At 37.0% G+C, this 21,824-nt stretch overlaps 1 protein-coding gene across 1 annotated transcript; it reads right to left on the bottom strand.

The window, feature by feature from the left end:
* Positions 1–12,721: 12,721 nt before the first annotated feature.
* cibar1 (CBY1 interacting BAR domain containing 1) lies at positions 12,722–21,139 on the bottom strand. The gene is made up of 9 exons (XM_084422875.1): positions 20,811–21,139; positions 19,956–20,190; positions 19,810–19,878; positions 19,494–19,595; positions 16,771–16,841; positions 16,144–16,255; positions 15,386–15,499; positions 14,460–14,579; positions 12,722–13,348 (listed from the first exon to the last, which is right to left on the bottom strand). The coding sequence occupies exons 1-9, from the start codon at positions 20,837–20,839 to the stop codon at positions 13,238–13,240; spliced, it is 963 nt and encodes a 320-aa protein (XP_084279001.1). The 5' UTR covers positions 20,840–21,139; the 3' UTR covers positions 12,722–13,237.
* Between the last annotated feature and the right edge of the window lie 685 nt (positions 21,140–21,824).

Raw genomic sequence — 21,824 nt, 5'->3', positions numbered from 1 at the left:
CACCAAAAACAAACTCATTATGTAAATTGCCTCTCTGACTGCAACACGCTCTCTACAGAGTGCCAAATTTCCCACAATGAGGGAAATGATATGAAATGAGGCTGTGAATTATATCTTCATGGGAATTGAACGAGCCGGGACAAAGGCGAGCATAGCCCCTATATATGGATAATGAGACTCCATACTGAGAGGAACAAAACAAACTAGATTGAATATCAGCTGCTGTGCAGTCCAAAGATTTGGCATACAGTACGCGCAGTCTGGAGATGGGATGAGGCCTGCTTGTTTTTGAACACACTGTACTTGATAGATGGGAACAGAGAAAATCTCGTCACGAGTGTCTGTGCGCCAGCCCGTGCATAGTTTAGCAAGTTACTGAACTTAATATAAACTTCATATTTCTATGGCGTTCTTGATGACTCAATTCATTTTGCGAGTTCAAGGCATGAACATCTCACTCAGTGTTCATATTATAATAACCACAGTAAGCAAACAGTGATGTCTCAGTGTCATGATGGGTCATTCTGGGTTCAGGAGTTAACTGTGTAGACATTCCTCAGGTTTTGTCTTCACACTCAGTCTGTTCCCACCTCACACAAAAGCGCTTAACACAGTCCAGATGCCTTTGGAATACAGTCAGAGAAGGAAAATTATCCTCTTGGTGTTCAGGAGTAAATATTTTCATCAGTTTGGAAGGTAAATGGAAACAGCCGGAGCTGGCCGAGGAGGAGAGACATTCCCCTGCTGCTTCTTTGACACTTGCTTGGTGAGAGAAGAAGGCAATGCAACATGCCAGCTCCTGCAACGCTCGTGATGGAAGAAAGTGAGTTGACGTGATAGACCACCATGCTTGTGTCTTGGTCTGTCTGAGTAACAGCAACCTTTTGGATCATATTCAACATGTAAAGTTTTAATAGTTGTATGTTCTACCTGAACTCTGGAAAACTACAAATAGTGACGCCACTCAAGAGCTTCATAGTAGTTCAGATGTTTTATTCAGTGTGGACAGCTACTTTTTGTATAGCTTCCCATACTGCAAAAAATAAATACAAATAATCTGGCCAAAATATAAAATATATGCTAAATATATGCTAAATATATGTGGTACATAGTGAAGATGTTTTTGAAATTGAAAATATATTCAAATCAGTAGCCTACATTTAGGCTAAATGCAAATGTAGATGGAATAGCCTAGAGATCAAAACTAAATATTGTATCAACAATTTAAAATTACATTCTAAAATACACTGATCAGTCACAAAATTAAAACCACCTGGCAACACCTTGAACTTTTTGTCTTGTTCCTCAAACAATTCCTGAAGAATTTCTGACCTGTGGCAGGCATTTTTCACTATATGTTCTGTATGTTCATTTTTATTCAAATGTTCATGTATTACAGACAACAATTTTTTTAAACGTGAAATATGTAAATGTGTTTTCTTGGTTTGATATGGAGGGTAAAATATAGATTTTAAATGCTTTTTAAAAATATATTTATATTTTCAAAATATATTTTCTAAAATATACAAAAAATGGCCAAAAAATATTTTGATAGAAAATATATTTACTTAAACAATTGTTTTAATATATTTTACCAAATATATTTTTGGCATACATTTTTTTGCATATTTTGAAATATGTTAAAATATATATTTTAATCCATATTGACATGATAGCATCACGCAGTTGCTGAAGATTTGTTGGCTGTGGTGCTCTACAGTCAAAGGTGACATAAATGCATTTACACTGCACTTATAGTTGCATAAATACGGTTATGAGATTCATATATTAATTATAACATATAGAAATTGATCCTTTGATCCTTATATGACTTTCTAGGGTCGTAGGGCTGTGCTGACATGGGGAGAACATGCAAGGTGACCTTCTTGCTGTGAGGCAACAGCACTAAGCATTGAGCCACCATGCTGCCCATAGAAACATAATACAATATAAAATATAATGAATAGAGAAATATGAAAAAAAAAATTAAATGATACTTTACATAGGAAACTGAAGTGACTGTCTTAAAGCAACACTAAATAACTTTTCCTCTTCGGTCGCCCTACAGGTTGGAACACTATAAAGTTTTATTTGTCCATTTATTTGCCCAAATTGTCCATTACCGCTGTGGTAAATAATTTAGCCTACCGCAGCCTACTGTCGCACGCATGCTCGCTGTTTATCCAGCACCGGCTTTGGAATTAACGATGTCCACAGACAAGGTAGAGTATGTTGCATGATTTTATGATGTATGATGTATTGCGACATCAGAAACAAAGAAAAACAAAATAATGACTATTGTAACGCTTGCCGTAAAGCAAGCCAAATTTGTAGTTTCTTATATCTCATTCGAACTACTGAAACGCTACCCGATCTGGCAAACTTGCATAGTGCGGTTATAGCAGATATAGGGCCGCAAAGCGAATGCAGAAGTGCCTTTCACCCTGTTACGACTTGATGAACCACTGAAACGATTTTGGAAACATTATTTTAAGGTAAAAAAAAGTGCTTTAGTGTTGCTTTAACGAGTGAGTCATTGAATCATTCAACCGATTTGTTCAAAGTGACTGCCATTTTGAATGTGTCATTGAATCATTGACTCAACATTCGACTGAATGTCTTGCTAAACATGATCTATTTGACATCTGGGTCATGTACAATCGTATCCAAGACCGATATTACCTATATTGGACATATGTAGATCTTGAGCATCACAGTGAGTGGTGTCCTCTCCATGACCATCCATGCACAACACACTCAAAAGTCCTGGAGATGGGTAGAAAACACTGGATTGATTTCCTCCAGATGTCCTTATACATCCTGTCCTGCCCAAACAAACACTCAGCACAAAGGCAGACGGACACAAAGCAGGGATCCTCCATTACACTGTGTATCCTCACAGTTCTCTTGTGTTCTTCAGGTCTGATGCCAAGCACACCCAGTTACCGTCTATCTGTTATTAGAAATTTCCTGTTTGTGAGATATGTTTTTGTTCAAATGTATGGCCAAAAAAGTATTTGGCTGAACGTAATTCAGTTGGACAGTGGACAGTGTTTTTTTTTTGTCATTAAATTAAGCAGTGAAATACAATTTGAGTGATATACTTTAAAATAAGACATAAGAAACCCAACTGAATCTCTTTCAGGTAGCAAGTAACAATGGCACAAATTATTATCATTCAAAATGTAGTGTAACAAAAAAGTAAAAACCATATGTGTGTATGCACAAGAAAGATGAGACATTTGTTCAGTAATTGCTCATTGATTAAAGCAACATACAGCATAGTTTTTCATGCACAAAAGCCTGTACTCAAAGTAGCACAAGCTCCACTCTTCACCACAACATAACAGAAACTTATCTAAATCCCAACACAATAGAACATTAAACACTATCCAGTGTCAACCTTTTCTTCTTCTTCAAAAACACAAAATAACAATTACTCCACATTTACTCTCCTAATTCAGTTCCATGCAAAACATTCTGGGAACTGGAAATCCCCTCCCCAGTTAAGGCAAAGATAATTACTAATGTAGTCCCAATGCAAATGGTTTGGGCAAACTTTTATTTTGCAAATGTAAACAGAGCCATGCAGTGAAATCTGACAAATGTTCTGATAAAAGAATTGTGTTGAACTAGTTGAGCAAACAGCAAAAAAAAAAAAAAAAAAAAATGTGAGTGTGTGTTTATATTATTTTAATCATGTCTACTTACTTTGCAAGAACTGATTGTCAACATTCTTAAAAATAAAGTTTCTTTATTGCCATTAGTGGTTCCAGGAAGAACCGTTAACATCTATGGAACCTGTACATTGCACTAAAGGTTCTTTGTTTTGAAAAAAGGGTTCTTTGGGATAATTAATTGCTGCAAAAACCTCTCTTTGGAACCTCTATTTTTAAGAGTGTAAGAAGAGATTTTATGCTAATGTGCCATAACGCCCCTTGTGGCTACAAATGCTTTTCAGAATGCAACGATGTGTAACCATTCTTGACCTGCTCCGGGATTCGAACCGGGGTCTCCGGCATGGGAGGCAGGCGTGCTAACAAGGATACTAAAGACCGCAGTCATTAATGTCAGTCTTGAGGCCAGGGGAGTGAGGTTTACACGCACAGTTCTTACTGGCCTACGTCCATTACACTCACCCCGATAAACTTCACTCCAACCCGGGTCAAGGCACCAAATGTAACCAGTCCTACTCAACCCGCTCCGGGTGGGATTCGAACTGGCATCTCCGGCATGGGAGGCAGGCATGCTAACAAGGACGCTAAAGCCGCTAACATCAGTTGCTAGCGTGCCTCTTGAGGCCAGGGGAGTGAGGTTTCCACTGACGGCTCTTACTGGCCTACGTCCATTACAGATGACCAACATCAAGTTAGCGCAGCTGCATCAGTGTTCATGTAATTGCATTAGATGTTTTAAGCCTATAGCTAATTGGATGATAAATCTTTGAATCTTTTATAACAATGGATTATAATTGTTTTCAACAATTAGCTGAAGGTTATATAAAGAGGCTGCACTGGCTGTTTTGCCTGAAGTTACTGTTTTTCCGGTACTGTCTGAATTGAACAAGTTTTAGCCTGCATTACATTTATTCATATGCTAGCAGTAATAACACCGGAAAGAAAAATGGTTGCTATGCAATCGCTGTGGTATATTATCTCATCACGAATGTTTGTGATCACGCAACAGTTGCTGCATCTCCACAATCAATCAACCACACGGGCCCACCGGAATATGAAGACATAATTATTAATGTTAAGGAGGCCTTTCATTTTAAATCATTAAAGTTTGAGATTTACGGTCTGTTGACAACACCCATGTTAGCTTTGAAGAAATGCCTCTGATGTGAAATAGCATTAGGCTGGTTGCATAGACAGTTACACATGAATATGAATGAAACTGCTTGTTACAACCTGAGATGCTCATTAAAAGGAAAAATTCCTCTGCTCGTTCACCCACCGAGTGTGTGGTCTGCTGCATTAATCACAGCGCCAGCTGAAAAGAACATTTTTACATTTCAAATTTGCCATTTTTCAAAGGCAGCTCTGTTTATGGGAAGTTTTACTGGGTTCTGTCAGTAGTCAGACAAAGGAAGGATGCAGCGTGACTCAAAATGACAAATTAATGAGAGGAATTCCATCCTACATGGACTGCTTTGTCTCAATAGGCCTTCAAAACATTTTTCAATAGAAAAAATATTTTTGTCTCAGTACAAAAACCGTATTCACTTCCATGATGACCCAAGGACCATGCGGTTTTAATTCAGAATCCCACTGGATCTTTATGGAAAGCTGCTCAATCAGATGGCCGCTTCTAAATAACGCTGCTGGACGATCCGTAAACACAGGATTCCCAGTAGTCAAAATTCTCTTTATCATTGGCCAACGACAATGACATCCCTCTGCCTTTGATAACAGAAAGGGGCACTTGTTTATAGGAGTGTGTTTGCCCTCAGACATATTGACACAAACGTACCATTTCCTTTCTTTGCTCTGTTGCCCAGTGTTTGTTCTTAATAAAGAAGAGACCCGCTCTATGGAAAGGTCAGGTTTGCTTCTACTTCTTACGCCAGCTGTTCCTTGTTCTGTCTTTTGGCTGTGCTCAGAAAAGAGGATAATTCAGCCCCACAGAGCTTTCTGTGGGCTTCTTCCATCATTACATCCCATATCTGGCATATATGGAGTGAGGTCTAAGGCCTTGTTTGCACCTGGTATTAAGATGCGCTTCGGTCGATCGGATCACAAGCGGATGACGCTAAATACAGGTGTAAACAGGGTCTAAAACGTTTTGAGCTTGTCCACTTTCGACCACTTCCAGAGCTAGTCGGAAACGCATCGACCGGATTGCTTTCGTAGTGTAGACGCTCACGTGGTCGAATGCGTTCGAACAGCCACAAAAGACGACTACTCTCCGCCTACTGACCTAACACGTAAGACTGAGGACCCAAATTTGGTTTGAAGATGACATACATACTAAGCACAATGCTCTCTCACCATTCTTGATTTCACTTTGTGCGTTCGACAAGGTCTTGCGGCTGCAGAATCTTTCGTTTCTGCTCTCCGTATGTTTTTCCGTCATCTCCGGTCGTGTTCATATGTAAATTGCATGAGATTATTTCCTCCATTTGATCGAAAAATCTGAAAAGACCCATATAATTACCCGCCCATACACCATCCCCTCGAAGAAATCAGGACAGAAGTGGTTGAAAGTGGACAAAAGAGTCAGATTAAAACACCAGGTGTAAACGGGAATGTGTCTCCCTCGTCTACTTGTGATCGAACAAAACACATCTTAATACCAGGTGTCAACAGGGCCACCAGTGAAAATGTTTCTATCTTGGATTCTTTTGTATTCATTTATGTATTTAATTTTACTCTTATCAGTGACATTTTTGCAAAGAATGCATTTCAATAACTTACTAATAACCTTTTCAGTGCTAATAAAGTGATTATTGAACCTAAACATAGGAGCCTGATAATAATGCTCATGTAAAATAAAATTATCAGATGGACATACAGGTTTTTCTTCAAATAAAATAAAACACTAACTGCAAACATAAAAATAAAATATTAATATAAACATTATACAATTCATTAATCATAAGTTGTATATATACTTTGTGTTTGGGGTCCCCAAGGCTACAAAAAAATACAGTAAAAACAGTAATATTGTAAAATATTACTACAATTTAAAATAAATGTTTTGTATTGTGATATATTTTTAAATGTAATTTATTCCTGTGATGACAAAGCTGAATTTTCTGCATCATTACTCCAGTCTTCAGTGTCACATGATCCTTCAGAAATCATTCTAATATGCTGATTTACTGCTCATGCAACATTTCTCATTATTATCCATGTTGAAAATAGTTTTTACTGAAAACTTTGACTAATTATTTCAGGATTCTTTGAAGAATAGAAAGAACAGCGTGTATTTAAAATAAAAATCTTTTACTGTAACATTTTCTGGATAAAAATATTACTGAACTTAAACTTTAGGCGTTATATTAAAAATTTGGTTTCAGAATATGTCAGAGTAGAATAATATGTTTTTGTATTTTAAATTGTAAAAAGAATATGCATCATTGTATTTTGATTATTTACAGATAATTATCCTGCATTGCAATTCGTTTCCCCTAGAATATTTCGTCTGACCCACAGTGTTTCTTATCTGCAGCCCTTAAAGGTGTTTTTGGAATGTGTAAATTAACTCTGCAGGTCTTTACAAGCCATACAGTTACTCAACATGGCTTGTTGTCCACTCATAAACACATTAATTCAAACAACAGATTGTGGGTGCTGACCTTTAGAAATTCTCATTTCACGTCTGAGATTGTTCATGAAGAGACATTCCATAAATGGGAACGTGATTATGCATAATTAGCTCATAATGGGTGAGTCATCGGCAAACATTGGCTTCGTCTGTAATGGTTTTGTGTGCTACTTTTCTTTTGAAACCTTTATCAACACATTGCACAATAAGAATTCGAAACGAATTGTGCAGGAGTCAAGGAGATTAAAAGCGATGACACTAGTGGAAAAAAAGCAGAGGCTCTGTATGAGGCCTCGCCCCCCTTCTCAGAAGGCTGCTATTTGCTCTGGGCAAATGGGCCAGTTGCACAACTGTTCTACCAATGCTGTTCAAACGGCTTCTCACAACAACCTGCTGTAAACAAAAGGCACAAAAGCAAGCAGTGCCGGTTTGCAAAATCCACCCCCCCTCCCACCTCCCAGGCCCTTCAAACAGACCCTTTTTGCCCCTCTCTGCCACACTTACACAAGACCTTTTCAACCCCAGCCACTTTCTGATGCAAATAATAGATTAGAGCTGCTGCCTATGGAAACAGCTTAATTACGAAATAACGAAAGTTCAATGAAACCCATGCATTTGAGCATACCATTGCCTTGCATCACACAAATCCATGAAATGTATAAGCTTTTCTTCTGTGGAATAGACTGGATATTGATGTATGTGGTTATATTCTATGGGTTTAAACTAGTTTTAGCTGTAATCCTCTCTTACTGTAACTCGTATCTAAACACCGGTGGGGTTTATAGGATTTGGGGGATACCGAAACAGTGTCCTCAAATTTACTAACCATCTTATCAATCCAAATCCATTAGACTTTCTTTCTTGCATGGAACAGATAAGGAGAAATTTAACAGAATGTCCAAGCTGCTCTTTTTTTTTTTCTACAATGATTGTGAATTTGTGGAGTAAATGATGAAGTATTTTACATTTTTCACTATCCCTTTAAGACAGCCTCTTATTAGGCAAAACTACACAAAAGTAGTTGTTTTAAACAGCATTTTTCATCAATTATAACTTTATAAGGAATATTTTGAAATGTTTCTTTTTTGATTGTAAGATGTTAGTTCAAAATTTTTAATTAATACCCCCAACAAAGGTTTTTGTTCTCCGGCTATCAATCTTAAGAGTAGATATGATTTTATGAAAACACTGTTTATGATCCATACTGCACAGTGATTTTGATAACACTTTAAAATAAGGTTGCATTTGTTAACAATAGTTAGTTTCTTAGCATCATTCAAAGATAAAATGAATTGGCCATTGGGCCATTTAAGATTGCCAAGGGCTGGTTTGATTGGTTGATTTGATTTGACTTTATTGTTCATAAAAGCACAATTATACACATACACAATATATCAATATAAAAGTTATTCTCACAAGGAGTTGCTTACCCTTCATTTAATGTTCTCATTGCCACTGGTATAAAGGAATGTTTATTCACATTTCTAAGATATTTTGGGACCTTAAACCTTCTTCCAGATGGAAGCATTACAAATTCTGAGTTAAGTGGGAGTGTGGAGTCAGATACATCCCTTTTTTGTCTTCTGTCTATCGCCAGAAGATAGTTTATCAAACTGTGTTTGCTGGTGTCCTATTATTCTCACTGTAAAAATATTCTGTTAAATTTACGGTAAAAAACTGGCAGCTGTGGTTTACCAAAAGTTACCGTAAAAAATACGATAGCAACATTTTAGGTTTTACAGACTATGGCTGAATCCCAATTCTCTGTCTTACCCCTTAGCCCTACCCCTAGATCAAAATGAGAATTGGGATAGCCCTTACTCTCACGTGAATGTGCAAAACTAAGGGGAAGGGGTAAGGGGAAGGGGTAAGACAGAGAATTGGGATTCAGCCTTAAGGTAAATTTACAGTTAAAAAACATATTTCATTATCTGATATAATGTCAATTTATCGATCTATTGAAGTACTCACTGTTTATACAGACACTTTCTGTTAACCAATTAACAGTTTTTCACTTTAGCATTTTTACAGTATTTTACCGTTAAAATCACGATCATTTTAATTATTCCTCACCCCTAAATTACCATACCAGGCTGTAATATTAAACATTAAAATACTCTCAACATGGCTTCTGTATACCATTTCCAAAACAGATTGACTAACATCAAAACTCTTCAGTTTTGTCACGCAGATCTGGCAACCCTGCCGTTCAGCTATAGCAATAACCATAAAAAAATGTCATTTGTGTGAAAACAAGTGTGGATGTCCAACAACAAACAACCCTCCGCTGTGTTTCCTGTTTTGATCGTGAGCCGCTTTAAGCTAAAGTCAGGCATTGTGACGACTGCATAAACAGAGGCACGTTCCTGTTGATGAGGCCACCTCGCAGCCAATGGAGAGGATGTTGTGCAATAAATGAGCTAAGCTAATTATCATGGGATCAAATAGTGGCTCCATGGAAACCAATCCACTTTTTCCAAAACAAACCGCCATGGCTGTCTCTCTCATCCGTTCCTTTGAAACGGCCACCGCTTGCTCGTCTGCCTGCTCTGTTTATTTCTAAATGACACATGGCCCAGCACCATGTATGGAGTTTGAGAAGCCGTATGTCACTTTGCTTGATAAGGAGATCTTGGCTATTGCTCACATAGAGACAGCGAAATAGGACACTGCTTATCAAACAAACGGCAAGCAAGTTTCATTAGTTTAATGGAATTATAATGAAAACCCAATGAAGCCGTGTGAGAATGTAAACATTTCAGTGCAATATAAGACATTTTTCTTCAATGTCTCACCTGTGGAAATACACTGTTTCTTTGGATCCAGCACAAAGTTGGCACATCTGATGGAAACAGAGAAAATGTGCTTGGCTGACAACATGTGTGGTCATAAAGAGTTGGGACACATTGCTCTTTGTTGTATAAATCCTATGGGATTTTCCCAATTAGTGTGCTGTTCCCAGACATTAGTAAAACCACTGGCACTTACTGTGGGTAATGAATTCCTCTCATATCGCAAGCTATAGCTTAATCACGAAGCCAGTCTAGGTCGTTGCCTGTCATATAAATCAAACAAGGAGGATTTATGCCCTTAAGGTCAAGACCAACGATGGTTCTTCAGGGTTGAAAGGCCCCTGGGGTCTGGCGTCCTCGTGAGATTTTCCTGAAGCCCTACACAGAAAAATACAAATCCTCACAGATCTGCCACTGATTTTGAGCTTCAAACTTTCTGAAGCGGTGCAGTAGGTGTGTGCCACGTACTCGCCCAGACTCAGTTTCAAGTATCACTTTTAATCAACATTTTTGACTCATATTTCCAAATTCAGTTCAGGGGGCGAAGCCACTCCCTAATTTCTGAAACTATGTATGGGTCTGGTGCTTTATACAACATGCTTCTCCAATGAATCAGAGTTATAGATCTTAAAACATAGAGGACAATGCTGCAAGGAGGAGACTGAACTTGCAGAATTAAACCTGCTGTATATTTGAACACCAATCATGGAATGTACATACATATTTCTAACCCAACCATGGACATTTGCATATCCTCATTGCATAGCTGAGGGTCAGAGCCAGCAAAGACAGATGCATGTTTTCTTTTCTGCCTGCTGTAAGCTTATGACCCCAAGGCATCTCTGGCAGATCATATCATCCTAGACTCAGATAAGCACTTGCGCAATATTATATGTGGCAGCAGTATGCTTTTGAAGGTGGATGTCGAAACCATTAACAAAAACAAGCACTGGGTGACAGAACAAACCTGGAGTGCAGGTACTTCTACTCAGAACATAGTATATGGTTAACCAGTTTTTTTTGCTTTCATTAGAACTTCTGATGCAGAGAATATGAATTAGATCTGTCAAAAAATAATTGCAAGGTAATTCTTGGTAAATTACCTCTGCTTTGGGGACATGTTGCAACTGTTACTCGATTAATGCAAATTCCAAATAATTTTGAATGGGGAAAAGGCAGTCATTTGCTTTCACCAAATCACATTGTTGGAATAAAAAGAGCAGTCTGAGAAGAAACCAAAAAAATTATGTTTTTAAGCCACATGACTTATTTTCTCCAAGACCTCGGATCACTCTCAGAGGGAAACACATGCTCGTCCAACTGTGATATTAAAGTCAGCATGAAATTAAAATTCACCCTCTATAAATTCACGTTATAATAATAATAATAATACATTTTATTTATAATGCGCTTTTCTTATACCCCAAGCGCTACAACACCCAAGGCGCTACAACGTTATTGCTCTTATTGCTCATCTATTCATGTGCTTTATTTTTCACTTAATTATAATAATAATAAACTATCATAACTCAATCTTCCGGTGAAACATTACGGCAGAAGAGATCATGTCGCTATTTCCGCTTCATTGTGACTTTTATGTACATTTCTAATACATCAGAATTTAACCCACCTATATAAGAATCTCTTATATATCTTCTTAATATAAGAAATATTTGAGATTATTTTTAAAGAAATATTTTCTAAAACATTTGAAAACAATTTTTATTTTACCTCAAAATGCATTTTACTCTTATTTATTTCCTGTTTTTATTCTTTAATTATAAAAAAAATATATTTAGATTTGGTTACTTATTTGGTTAATGATATACTATGCAATGCATCATAGAGAGATAAACAATGTTATTCAATAAAAAAAAAGAGACATCAGAAATATTTCAGTGGTGCAATAATTCAGAGATGATGCACATCAAAAACACATCACTGCAGAGGTCACAGAGGGTTTTAGAGTGACAGCCAAATCTCTGCATCTGCTTGGCGGATGGAGAGAGTGTATATGCTGGGGAACATGTACCCAGAGCCTGCAGCACCTCTCTCTCTCTCTCTCTCTCTGTGACTCATGCAGTAGTTATGCTCTTTTTTTTTACAAACCGCTGCGAGGCAACCATCGTGTTAATATTCAGTACAGTCAGGCGCTACAGCGCACACAAACACACACTAGTTCCCATTACGGCCTCTATAAAGGATGAGTCAGACGGGCGAGAAGGGAACCCTTTCCTCGGATACTGTCATCCTCAATGCCACTGAATGAATGGCCGTGTTGTTCGTCTGTCACGAAACGCCACGTATCCGCACACCTGGAGACAAAGACCTGCTGCGACCATTCATTTCTCAGTCCAAAGGTGCAGGCAATTAAAATTCAGGAAATCTTCACAAATGCTAAACACCTGGAATATCTTGTATAGACAAAATCATCTTTTTTTGTGATAAACAGTGCACGCCCACATTTTCAGCGGCCTTCATTCTTGGTTCATACACTGATTTCCTAAACTTACATTTCGATATTACGGATGCATCTTCAACACTTCTGCTTCTGTCATTGCTATAGTCATAAGTATACCAGTAGTACTGGTTACTGTTTCTGACTCATTCATGACTGACATAAAAGCTATGAGACACAATGATGCCAAACACAGGGCGGGTCAAGTATCAGGGGTTCATTATTGTTTGTGTGTATAACATACCCACAGTCAGTCTTTCGGTATGTACGCTCAGTAAACAGAAGAACAAATGCGCACTCAGACATTTGAGATCATGAAAATGGCCTATTATGCAAAAGAAAAATCCAGCTTTATTGGTACACCAACATTCTCTAAGGCACATTCTAACCAAATATCGATAACCGGAACAGCTTGGCATTTTGTACAAAAAAAAAAAAAAAACATGATGGGAGGTTTAAAATTATTTTAAAAAAGAAAGTAACACACTCTTTGAATGTGTTATTCAGTATAATATAATTTCATAGTTTATATTTTACAAGAGTGCAAACATATAACCATGCACTCGCCTTTAACTAACCTAGCTCAACTATCATTGCATTACATTTATAGTTGGTCATACAAATTAATCTCCATTTAAAACACTCTTAAATACAGTTCAGGAATGTCATTGTCTGGATATGCTGTGGATATTAGTCAAAATGGCAATGAAATTTTATTTTAATGCTCATCATCAGTCACTTCCTCCAAATCATCCTCGTCTTCATCATCCTCTTCCTCATCCTCGTCTTCTTCGTCATCCCTTTTCCTCTGTCGGCTAGATGTTCTTGACTACACCAGAAGAAAAATCTTTCAATCGTAGTTTTGGGGATTTTAATGCAACTTGCATAAAAGTAAGATTTTTCCAACAAAGAAATATGCTATTAAGACAGTGTTGAAAAATGGAAAATCTTATTCCTGAAGTAAAAGCATATTAAGCTGACTAATGACTCTGAATAGACAACTTACGAACAGACAACTTAATAAAGGTTCTGACAAAATGTTAATGACTGCAGCCTACTTAAAAAAATATTTGTGATATATATTGTGAATATTAATGATTCAATGACTCATAAATACTTCACTTATTTCACTACTGGATGAATCAACGTTTTTGAACGAATCTCTTGAGTAAATGATTCAATGACAAATACATTTTTCACAGTCATGTGTTGCCACCTACTGGTGTAACCATTTAGGGTGATAAAATGGTCAAATAAATTAATGTAAAATATCACAAACAAAACAAAGTAAACTTGAATTATTCTGTCTATATGTTAACTCAAACTCTCCTGCCACCTAGCTTTAAAGGTCACATGACCATAAACATTCAAATTACTTCCTTGAAGTGACCGTCGCATATACCCTTTGCTAACGGACTTTTGGAAGGGCCTTTCGTGAAGGGATTCAGGTGTTCACTTTCGTTTGGAACACACCTGTAATTGATACCATGTTTATTTGAAGCGTCTTTCAAACGGTGATTTACTTCTGATCGCTACTGTAGACATGGGTGTTTATATCCAATCTATAAACTTTTATCCCCGTACTTCTGTAATCACTTGAATGTAACACAAAAGTAATGATACTCTGTGGTTGAAAAGACTGTTTGTAAAGCTGTCAAACTGCTCTCTGTAGTTCAGAGGCAGCGCCAACTCAGATTTGAATGTTCTGCTGTGATCGTACTTGTCAAAGTTTTAATAGATATAGCCGTGTCGTTGTCATTTAGGAACAAGTTGTGTGGGTGTGTGAATCAAGATTGCAACCTTTTAACGATTAATCATGCACCTCTACTGTAATATGTAATGCGTCCAAAGGATTTTTTTTTGTCAACACTTGACCTATTAATACTAACACTTTCTATTGTAAATGTAAATGTAAATATAAGATACGGGGAAGCACTTACCTGCATTGTTCCTGATTTACTCATTGATGTACCAGTTCGATTCAGGGACAGTTTAGAATTGGCACGAACTATTTCTAACCGTGACTGGTAATCAGGGGGGTGCAGTGAATTTCTAAATACCTGTCAAGACAAAAAACAAAGGGTAGACTGCAGACTGCTCTTCATATGGACCACCAATAACCTAATGCCATCTCACTCACCCGCCACATAATAAAACAACAATGAGAACAGTCGAGCTCAAACAAGAATATATTAAGAAGAGAAATAAGTCAACACAAACTAATACCACATGCTGTGTTGTAGCAACAGAGAAACATGTAATTTAGATAGGGAAAAAACATTTACACACTCTGTCCTGGTGAGGGTGTGCCAATAAACATTGTCACCTCAACTTTATTAACTGCAGTTAAATATTACAGGAAGAATATTTATGACCCATCTTTATATGCTTTAGTTGTGTCTTCATAAAACTGTCGCCATGTGCCAATATATGACTATAACAAGTTTCCACATACAATTACAGGCAAAGTTCACACAAGAACAAGGAAACATTTCCCTTAAAAAAGTCCCTTATGAAATAATATTCATGTGATACTCTCACCGGCGGCAAGTCGAGGAAATATTAACAAACTCAGTCTTGAGCATAAAATTAGTTCTGGCACGCCAAACTATGAATTCATAAATAAATGCATTAGCCAAACTGCGAACATTCCACAGCTGACTGCACACGCTTCGCAAGATGCCTCTCCGGATCTTTTACGTATCAGGATTGGAGGGGGCCTTATACCCCAGCAACTAGAGCTTTCATCATTATGACAGCAGGGGGATCTCAGGAGGAGAAAGAGTATAATTTGATTAGACATTAAGACAGACAAGCTCAAACCAGCAGTACCACCGGAGCAGCGGTGCTGGTGTAGAGCGCTCACCTCTAGGTCTCCTTCTTCATCTACATTCTGAATGTCCTGGTAAGCAGATGTGTAAATTTCCAACGCCTTGGCATGGAACGCCATCTCCACCGTCACAAATTCACCCAAAATTTTCTGCAATTGGAAACATATACTCATTTCTCTGAAATAGCACTGGAAGATTCGATGTATAGAAACGTCACTGTAATTAAATATACTGTAAATGATATTTATAATTAAGATACACAATTGTTCAAAAGTTTGGGTTCGGTAATATTTTTGAAAGAAATCTCTTAATCTTGCCAAGGCTGCATATATTTTAATAAAAAATTAAGTAAAACGATTAATATTCTGAATTAATCAATATATTTCGTGTGATGGCAAAGCTGAATGTTCAGCATCATTACTGAATGTGTCACATGATCCTTCAGAAATCATTCTAGTATGATGATTTGGTGCTCAAGAAACATTTCTTATTATTATCAATGATGAAAACTGCTTAATATTTCTGTGGAAACCATTTTTCAGGATTCTTTGATGAATAAAAAGTTCAAAAGTTCAGCATTTATTTGAAATATGAAATAGAAATATTTTGTAACATTATAAATGTATTCACTGATACATTTGATTAATTTAATGCGTCCTTGCTGAATAAAAGTATTTATTTCTTTATTTCTAAAGAAAACTAACCCCAAACTTTTGAATGGTAGTGTACGTAAATGTGGGTTTCATTTTCCTGAGATGAAATAAGAAATAAGCAACCGTGCAGTCTGAAGGACCTTAATATCAAGAATCTTCTGCTTTTCAAAGTCATCTATTGTCTCCTCCAGCTGGCGAGTCGTGCGTGTGGCATCCATTGTGGCTCTCTGAAGTTCACTCTCAGCCTTTCGTCACACAACCGAAAATAAAACGTAAAGCACAAAGTGTTCCAAGCAGCAGACATACATGGAGATGTGAGTCTATCAGCTAACTGAGACGATTTGAACTAGCACAATGAGAAGTTTAGTAAGCACAACATCAAGTTAAGTATGTGCAAAGACTTTTAGTTATACAAAGATGGTGCAGTAAGTCAGTCTTTTAAGTAAGTTTTAAGAAAAAGAGCCAATCGCCAATTGGTAAAGTCATTGAGTCACAGCAGCTGCCGTTAGAAGCTCTGGTTGGTGTAGAAACAGTCAGTGTTCTGAGACATGCACTTAGGACTGCGCATATGCATAAGGCTGATTTATGATTGAGCATTTAGAAACAACATTTATGAGACAGTTGTTGTCAGATTTCATTGGTGATTTCAAATATGAATTTTGGAAATAGCTGCCCAAGAGGCGTTTCAAAGATGGCTGCTGAGTGAAATGATTTGCCTGAAAGGGACTTTGGTATGCGTGACATTTTAGAACCAGGCTGAATTGAACCTGGTTATAATTAAGCTAAATAAAAGTGGTTTCAAGATGATATGTGTGTTGCACACAAGGCCCACCTGTGACTGAGAAAGGCTGTTAAGGCATTATCTGTAATTCTGTGGTTTACAACAAATATCTTTATATGGCATTAAAATGTCAAGAGTAAAGATCCTTGCACACTGAGTCCGAAATTCAATCACGTGTCAATCACGTTTTCTGCTTTCAAAACTTTCGTCCACTATGCATTTTTTTTGGATCGGGTTCGATTTTCTGCGTTCTTCGCATCCGCAGCAAGCATTTTGAGAGATGTTTTGACAATTCAGAGCCACCGAATGACGAATACAAAAAAATGCATATTAAAATTTCGGACTCAGTGTGCAAGGACCTTAAGGCTGTCGATTCATGTTAACTATAAAGTTGTATTAAAATCTATGTTAAAAACGAACACATTTCATTAAACCCCCAAAACCTGTATACAAATATTTGATTAAATTAAATTCAAGCTTATTTACATAATGCTTACAATAGGTATTGTTTCAGAGCAGTTTACATGAAGCAACCAGAGATAAGTGTATCAAAGTAAAGTCCAAATGGCAGTAATATACAGCTATACTATAGCAAGGTATGTGGTTAGTTAACTACACGTATTCAGTTTAGCAAACACAAATAACATGTTAGGCAGCAATTACAACTTGTGCTCGTAATTATTACAATATAATGACAATATTGCAATATTAAAGGTACAGTAAGCGATTTCTGAGAAACACTATTGCTATTTGAAATCAAGCCAAACAAACACACCACACTAGTGCTGCACGATTAATCGTATCGCAATCGCGATGTCAAGCCTACGCGATTAGCCTATATGACGCAAAATGCTGCGATTTTATATTAAAACAAATTAGCGCTGTTAACGCACTTATTAATGCAAATGCTTTTAAACCATTCATGCGCAATAAGACATAACGAGCTGCCTGTGAATGTCCTCCTGACACACACACACACACACAGATAGACGCGCCAGTATCAAGTTCTCTTTCGCGGTAGAACGAACAACACACATGTATGCCAAAATGAACGCGCTGCCTGTGAATGTCCCGACTGTGACAGACAGAAAGACTAGCGCTAATATCGTGCGTGCGCACAAAACAGCATGACAGAATACAGTTCTCTTTCGAGCTTGAACGAACAATAACACACACAATTATGCCAAAATGTCTTTTTGTCGAGTGTCTTCATAACATAAGAGTAGTCTTATGATGAACATGAAGAGCTGTGACTCGTGAGAGAATGAGGCGTGTGAGATCCGCGTCTCTGAAAGCGGCTGGTCTTAAAGGGACAGTACACAGTAGCCACTAATTATATCTGTCGCTAAAGTTAATCTTTTTTTTTTCTTACCCCTGACATGTATGGTTATATGTACTCTTGTATGTAAATTATGTTTTGTTCTTGTTAAAATGCAAAAAAAATAAATAATAATCTGTCGCTAAAGTTAATCAAGGAACAAAGGGAACAGAGAAAAACACTCACTGCTCTTGACTAAAGAACTTTTTTCTTTAGGCTGATTATCACTAATCTATGTGTGCATTTATTTTCCTTTAGAACCAAGCAAGTTGACTCATGAAACCATTTGTTTATTATATCGCATATCGCAATCGCAATATTGACCTCAATTATCGCAATATGACATTTTCCCCAAATCGTGCAGCCCTACACCACACCCTTCATTGCTCCACCCCCAAAATGCACGAACACACAATGCAAGAGTGCATGTCTCTTTATCATAGCTTAAGTGAAACAAAATAATGCTTCGCAAAAATAAAGTGAAGATGACGAATGACTGACTAGGAAGAACAAAAAATTAACACACAGGACACAAGAGTCTACAAGAAAGTGTTTGTTGTTAATCGCCAGCAGCACACCAGCTCCAGACAAACAATGACCCTCAAAACTGTCGTTACTATAGCTAACATCACAACAACAGCATATCTTAGTTCTGTAAAACATAGCAAAACCAATGTTACTCGCATATGTTTTCACACAGCTTCTCTAATATTAACGCGGGACTTAAAGCGCTTGCCTGATCACAACCCTTTTTTCCCCTGTGATATTCCTCTGACCTTTTCATTTTTTTGTAATGTCTCTCACCCATCTCTCTTTCTAGTCTTTCTTTACATCTCCCTCTCTCTCCTCCCCCATCATGAGTGGACACGCCCCCTTCTGCTGATTGGCTACAAGTGTGTTGTGGCGCTCAGTCCGATCCACTTTCAACAGCGTTTCTCAGAAATGACTTACTGCAGCTCTAAAATAATATCTAAAAGTTTTCTGTCTCGATCCAAAAAATGCAGCAATATATGCAGGCATTTTGAATTATATAGGGTTAAACTTTAAATGTATACTTTGTAACTTGCAGATGGCCAAAACCCCCTAAGTCTACCTCAGTATTAACTTTAAATGTCACTTTTTTTATGTATTAATTCATTTACTTATCTGACACAATAATGTCTTAACATATCTTTGCTTTGGGGCTTTCTAAGCAAATATTTTGTATGTAATTAAATCTATTCTTTTTCTTCATTATTCATTATTTATCTTCTTTATTATTTATTTATTTATTTATTTTATTGATACAGGGTAATTTGACTAATAACTGTTGACATCTGTACTACTCTTCCAGTTCACAGCTATGTAGTTCCAGTGAAAGAAGAAATAATAACATCTGATTGTAAGGATACAATGATCTGTCTGTCCGACGGGTTTCTCTGCCTCATTCTTTCAAGCTGCTGCATCTGCTTGGACTCTCTGTTCCTTGCAGTCTGCGTCTGCTTCAGGTCCTCCTGTACATAAATTGCATAAAATCACAAAAGGTTGGTGAGAACAGAGCGCTCTAGTTCTTAGGTTTTGACCTGTGACAGCAGTCACTGTACATCATGCTTACTCAGAATGTGATGCAATGCTGCCCTCATGAGATCACTGAAATAAGGTCATTTTTATATTTTAACTATAAAGTATGCACTTCATCATGAAGAAAGCTTATGAAGAAAACCTTACCCTTTTTGTTTTCACAATATTCCCATATGCTTTCAAAGGCTCTATAACTTTCACTTCCAGCCTCTCCACCTGTGAACAATAGTATGTGTTTGCAAATTAGTATGACACAAATATGCTAAAATATGTTTTCGTGGTTTTAAACACACCTCTGCTTGCCGGTAGTCCTGAATCTTGGCCAGTTGATCTGCAAAATTCTTCAATCCACATTTTAGGTTTGGTGTCTCTGTGTCAGCATAAAGGCCGATTTCTTTGACCAGGAGGTCGGCTTTGTCCCGCAGTCGTGCAGATTTACGGACGTAAGCAGCAAACAGTTGGCATAGATCTCCAAAGTGCTTCTCTACATTGGTGATGTTGTCCTGAATCTGCTTGGTCTGGATGTCTCTGTAATGTACGTGCAACATAGAAAAATTAAGATAGTCTGAAAGAGGGAATTTTGTTAGGATAAACCTGTAGACTATAGGTTTTGCCCTTCATCAACATGTTAAAAGGGTTATAAGATTTACTCTGCAGGAGAGCAAAAGTCCGTATATCAAGACTATTAGTGTGTTTAATATACCAGAGATACAGTCTCTTCAAACAAGAGATAACGTTATTTAAAACAAGCTGTTTTTTTTTTTTGTAGTAGTAGTATCCTGCTTATATCTAAAACAAAATCCCAGCACCATTTATTAAGGTAAGAATATTGTACAGTCATGTCTATATAATACTCTTTAAGTTATCACGTCATATATACATTTTCTGAAAAAAATCTTGTATCTTCGAAATGTGCAAACATGCCAGACTGTTAACAATTTTTCATTTCGGTTACACAGATAATTATGCAGTTCTTGTTTTAATATATTGATACAAGTTGTGCTTTTGCAGTTAGCCTGTATAGTCATTTACACAATAACGCCCGCAAGCAAATGGACTAACGTTAACGTTACAGCTTGTATCATTTAAGTTAGCTTAGCTGGCTAGTTAGCTTCACAAATGTCATAACAAATCTGGACAACTTTTACCTCGCTCTTGCATCAGGAGTGCGGCTCATGATGACTCGAAACCAATTTCGATTTATTCATTAAAGATGTAACTTTAAGCGAAAAGAATCATGACGTGTTTAAAATGCTAAAGAGAGCGTTGTGCTAATGCTTAGGCCTATGTTGCAGCAAGAAATCTGGATGAACGCCGTGCCGTTACCATGGAGCTAAAATGCGCCCTCTACTGGTAAACAAAACAAAACAAAACAAAAAATAAATAAAAACTTTATATCCTCCTGGGACCCAGGAATAGACTTTTGTCCACTGTAGTGGACATTATGAGTGAATTTCTCTGACACCATACATGTCACAACCTGGGTGCCCTGTAAAGAGCACATTCAGAGACACCAAATGTTTGGAGGTTTCACCATGAAAACAACTTCTCCTTGGTCTTTAAACATGTCTGACATTAATTTAGTGATCAAATGTAGCACTCTTATGGAAATATGATAATAGATTGTAATTAAGATTTAAATCTGACTACTTTTCAAATTGTATTTCATAAACCAACATCTCAGGAAAACGTTATTATGGGGTTTCAAAAAAAAAAAAAAAAAAAAAAACTTTCTGTTACAGAAAAGGGCATTGATTTCATACATGTCCACTGTAGAGGACATCAGGACTTAAATCATGTTTATCAGGCATTTTGTGAGACACAACAGGTGAATATGGAAATTAATTATACATCAATATTCCTATGAAATATTTGATATTATTATTAAAATGTTGCTAATTATTACTCCAATTATTTCACTTCTTTTTTCATTAAATGTTGCTCCAAGAACACATTCATGTGCAAATTAGATAAAGTGTATAGATACATTGCATTGAATGGGAATATTAATTTATGGCCATTTTACCCACATATTGGATAAAGCAAAATGGTGTATCAATTCATTCCATTAGGCATATATCTTTCATAACATAGATGAGAATCATCATTGTGAAAAAAATCCTGAAACCCCAAAATGTATTGGTGATTGAAAAAAAAAAAAT

The sequence above is a fragment of the Rutilus rutilus genome, assembly GCF_951802725.1.
Source record: "Rutilus rutilus genome assembly, chromosome: 11".
Lineage (NCBI taxonomy): Eukaryota > Metazoa > Chordata > Actinopteri > Cypriniformes > Leuciscidae > Rutilus > Rutilus rutilus.
This window is presented reverse-complemented; position numbering and strand designations above follow the sequence as displayed.

Excerpts from the sequence above, each read along its gene's own strand:
- cibar1 (XM_084422875.1), bottom strand. The coding sequence starts at position 20,839 with ATGAGCCGCACTCCTGATGCAAGAGCGAG. Across the intron at positions 14,580-15,385 it reads ATGAAGAAGGAGACCTAGAG|GTATTTAGAAATTCACTGCA; the intron begins GTGAGCGCTCTA and ends TTGTCTTGACAG. Across the intron at positions 13,349-14,459 it reads GTAAATCAGGAACAATGCAG|TCAAGAACATCTAGCCGACA; the intron begins GTAAGTGCTTCC and ends CTTCTGGTGTAG.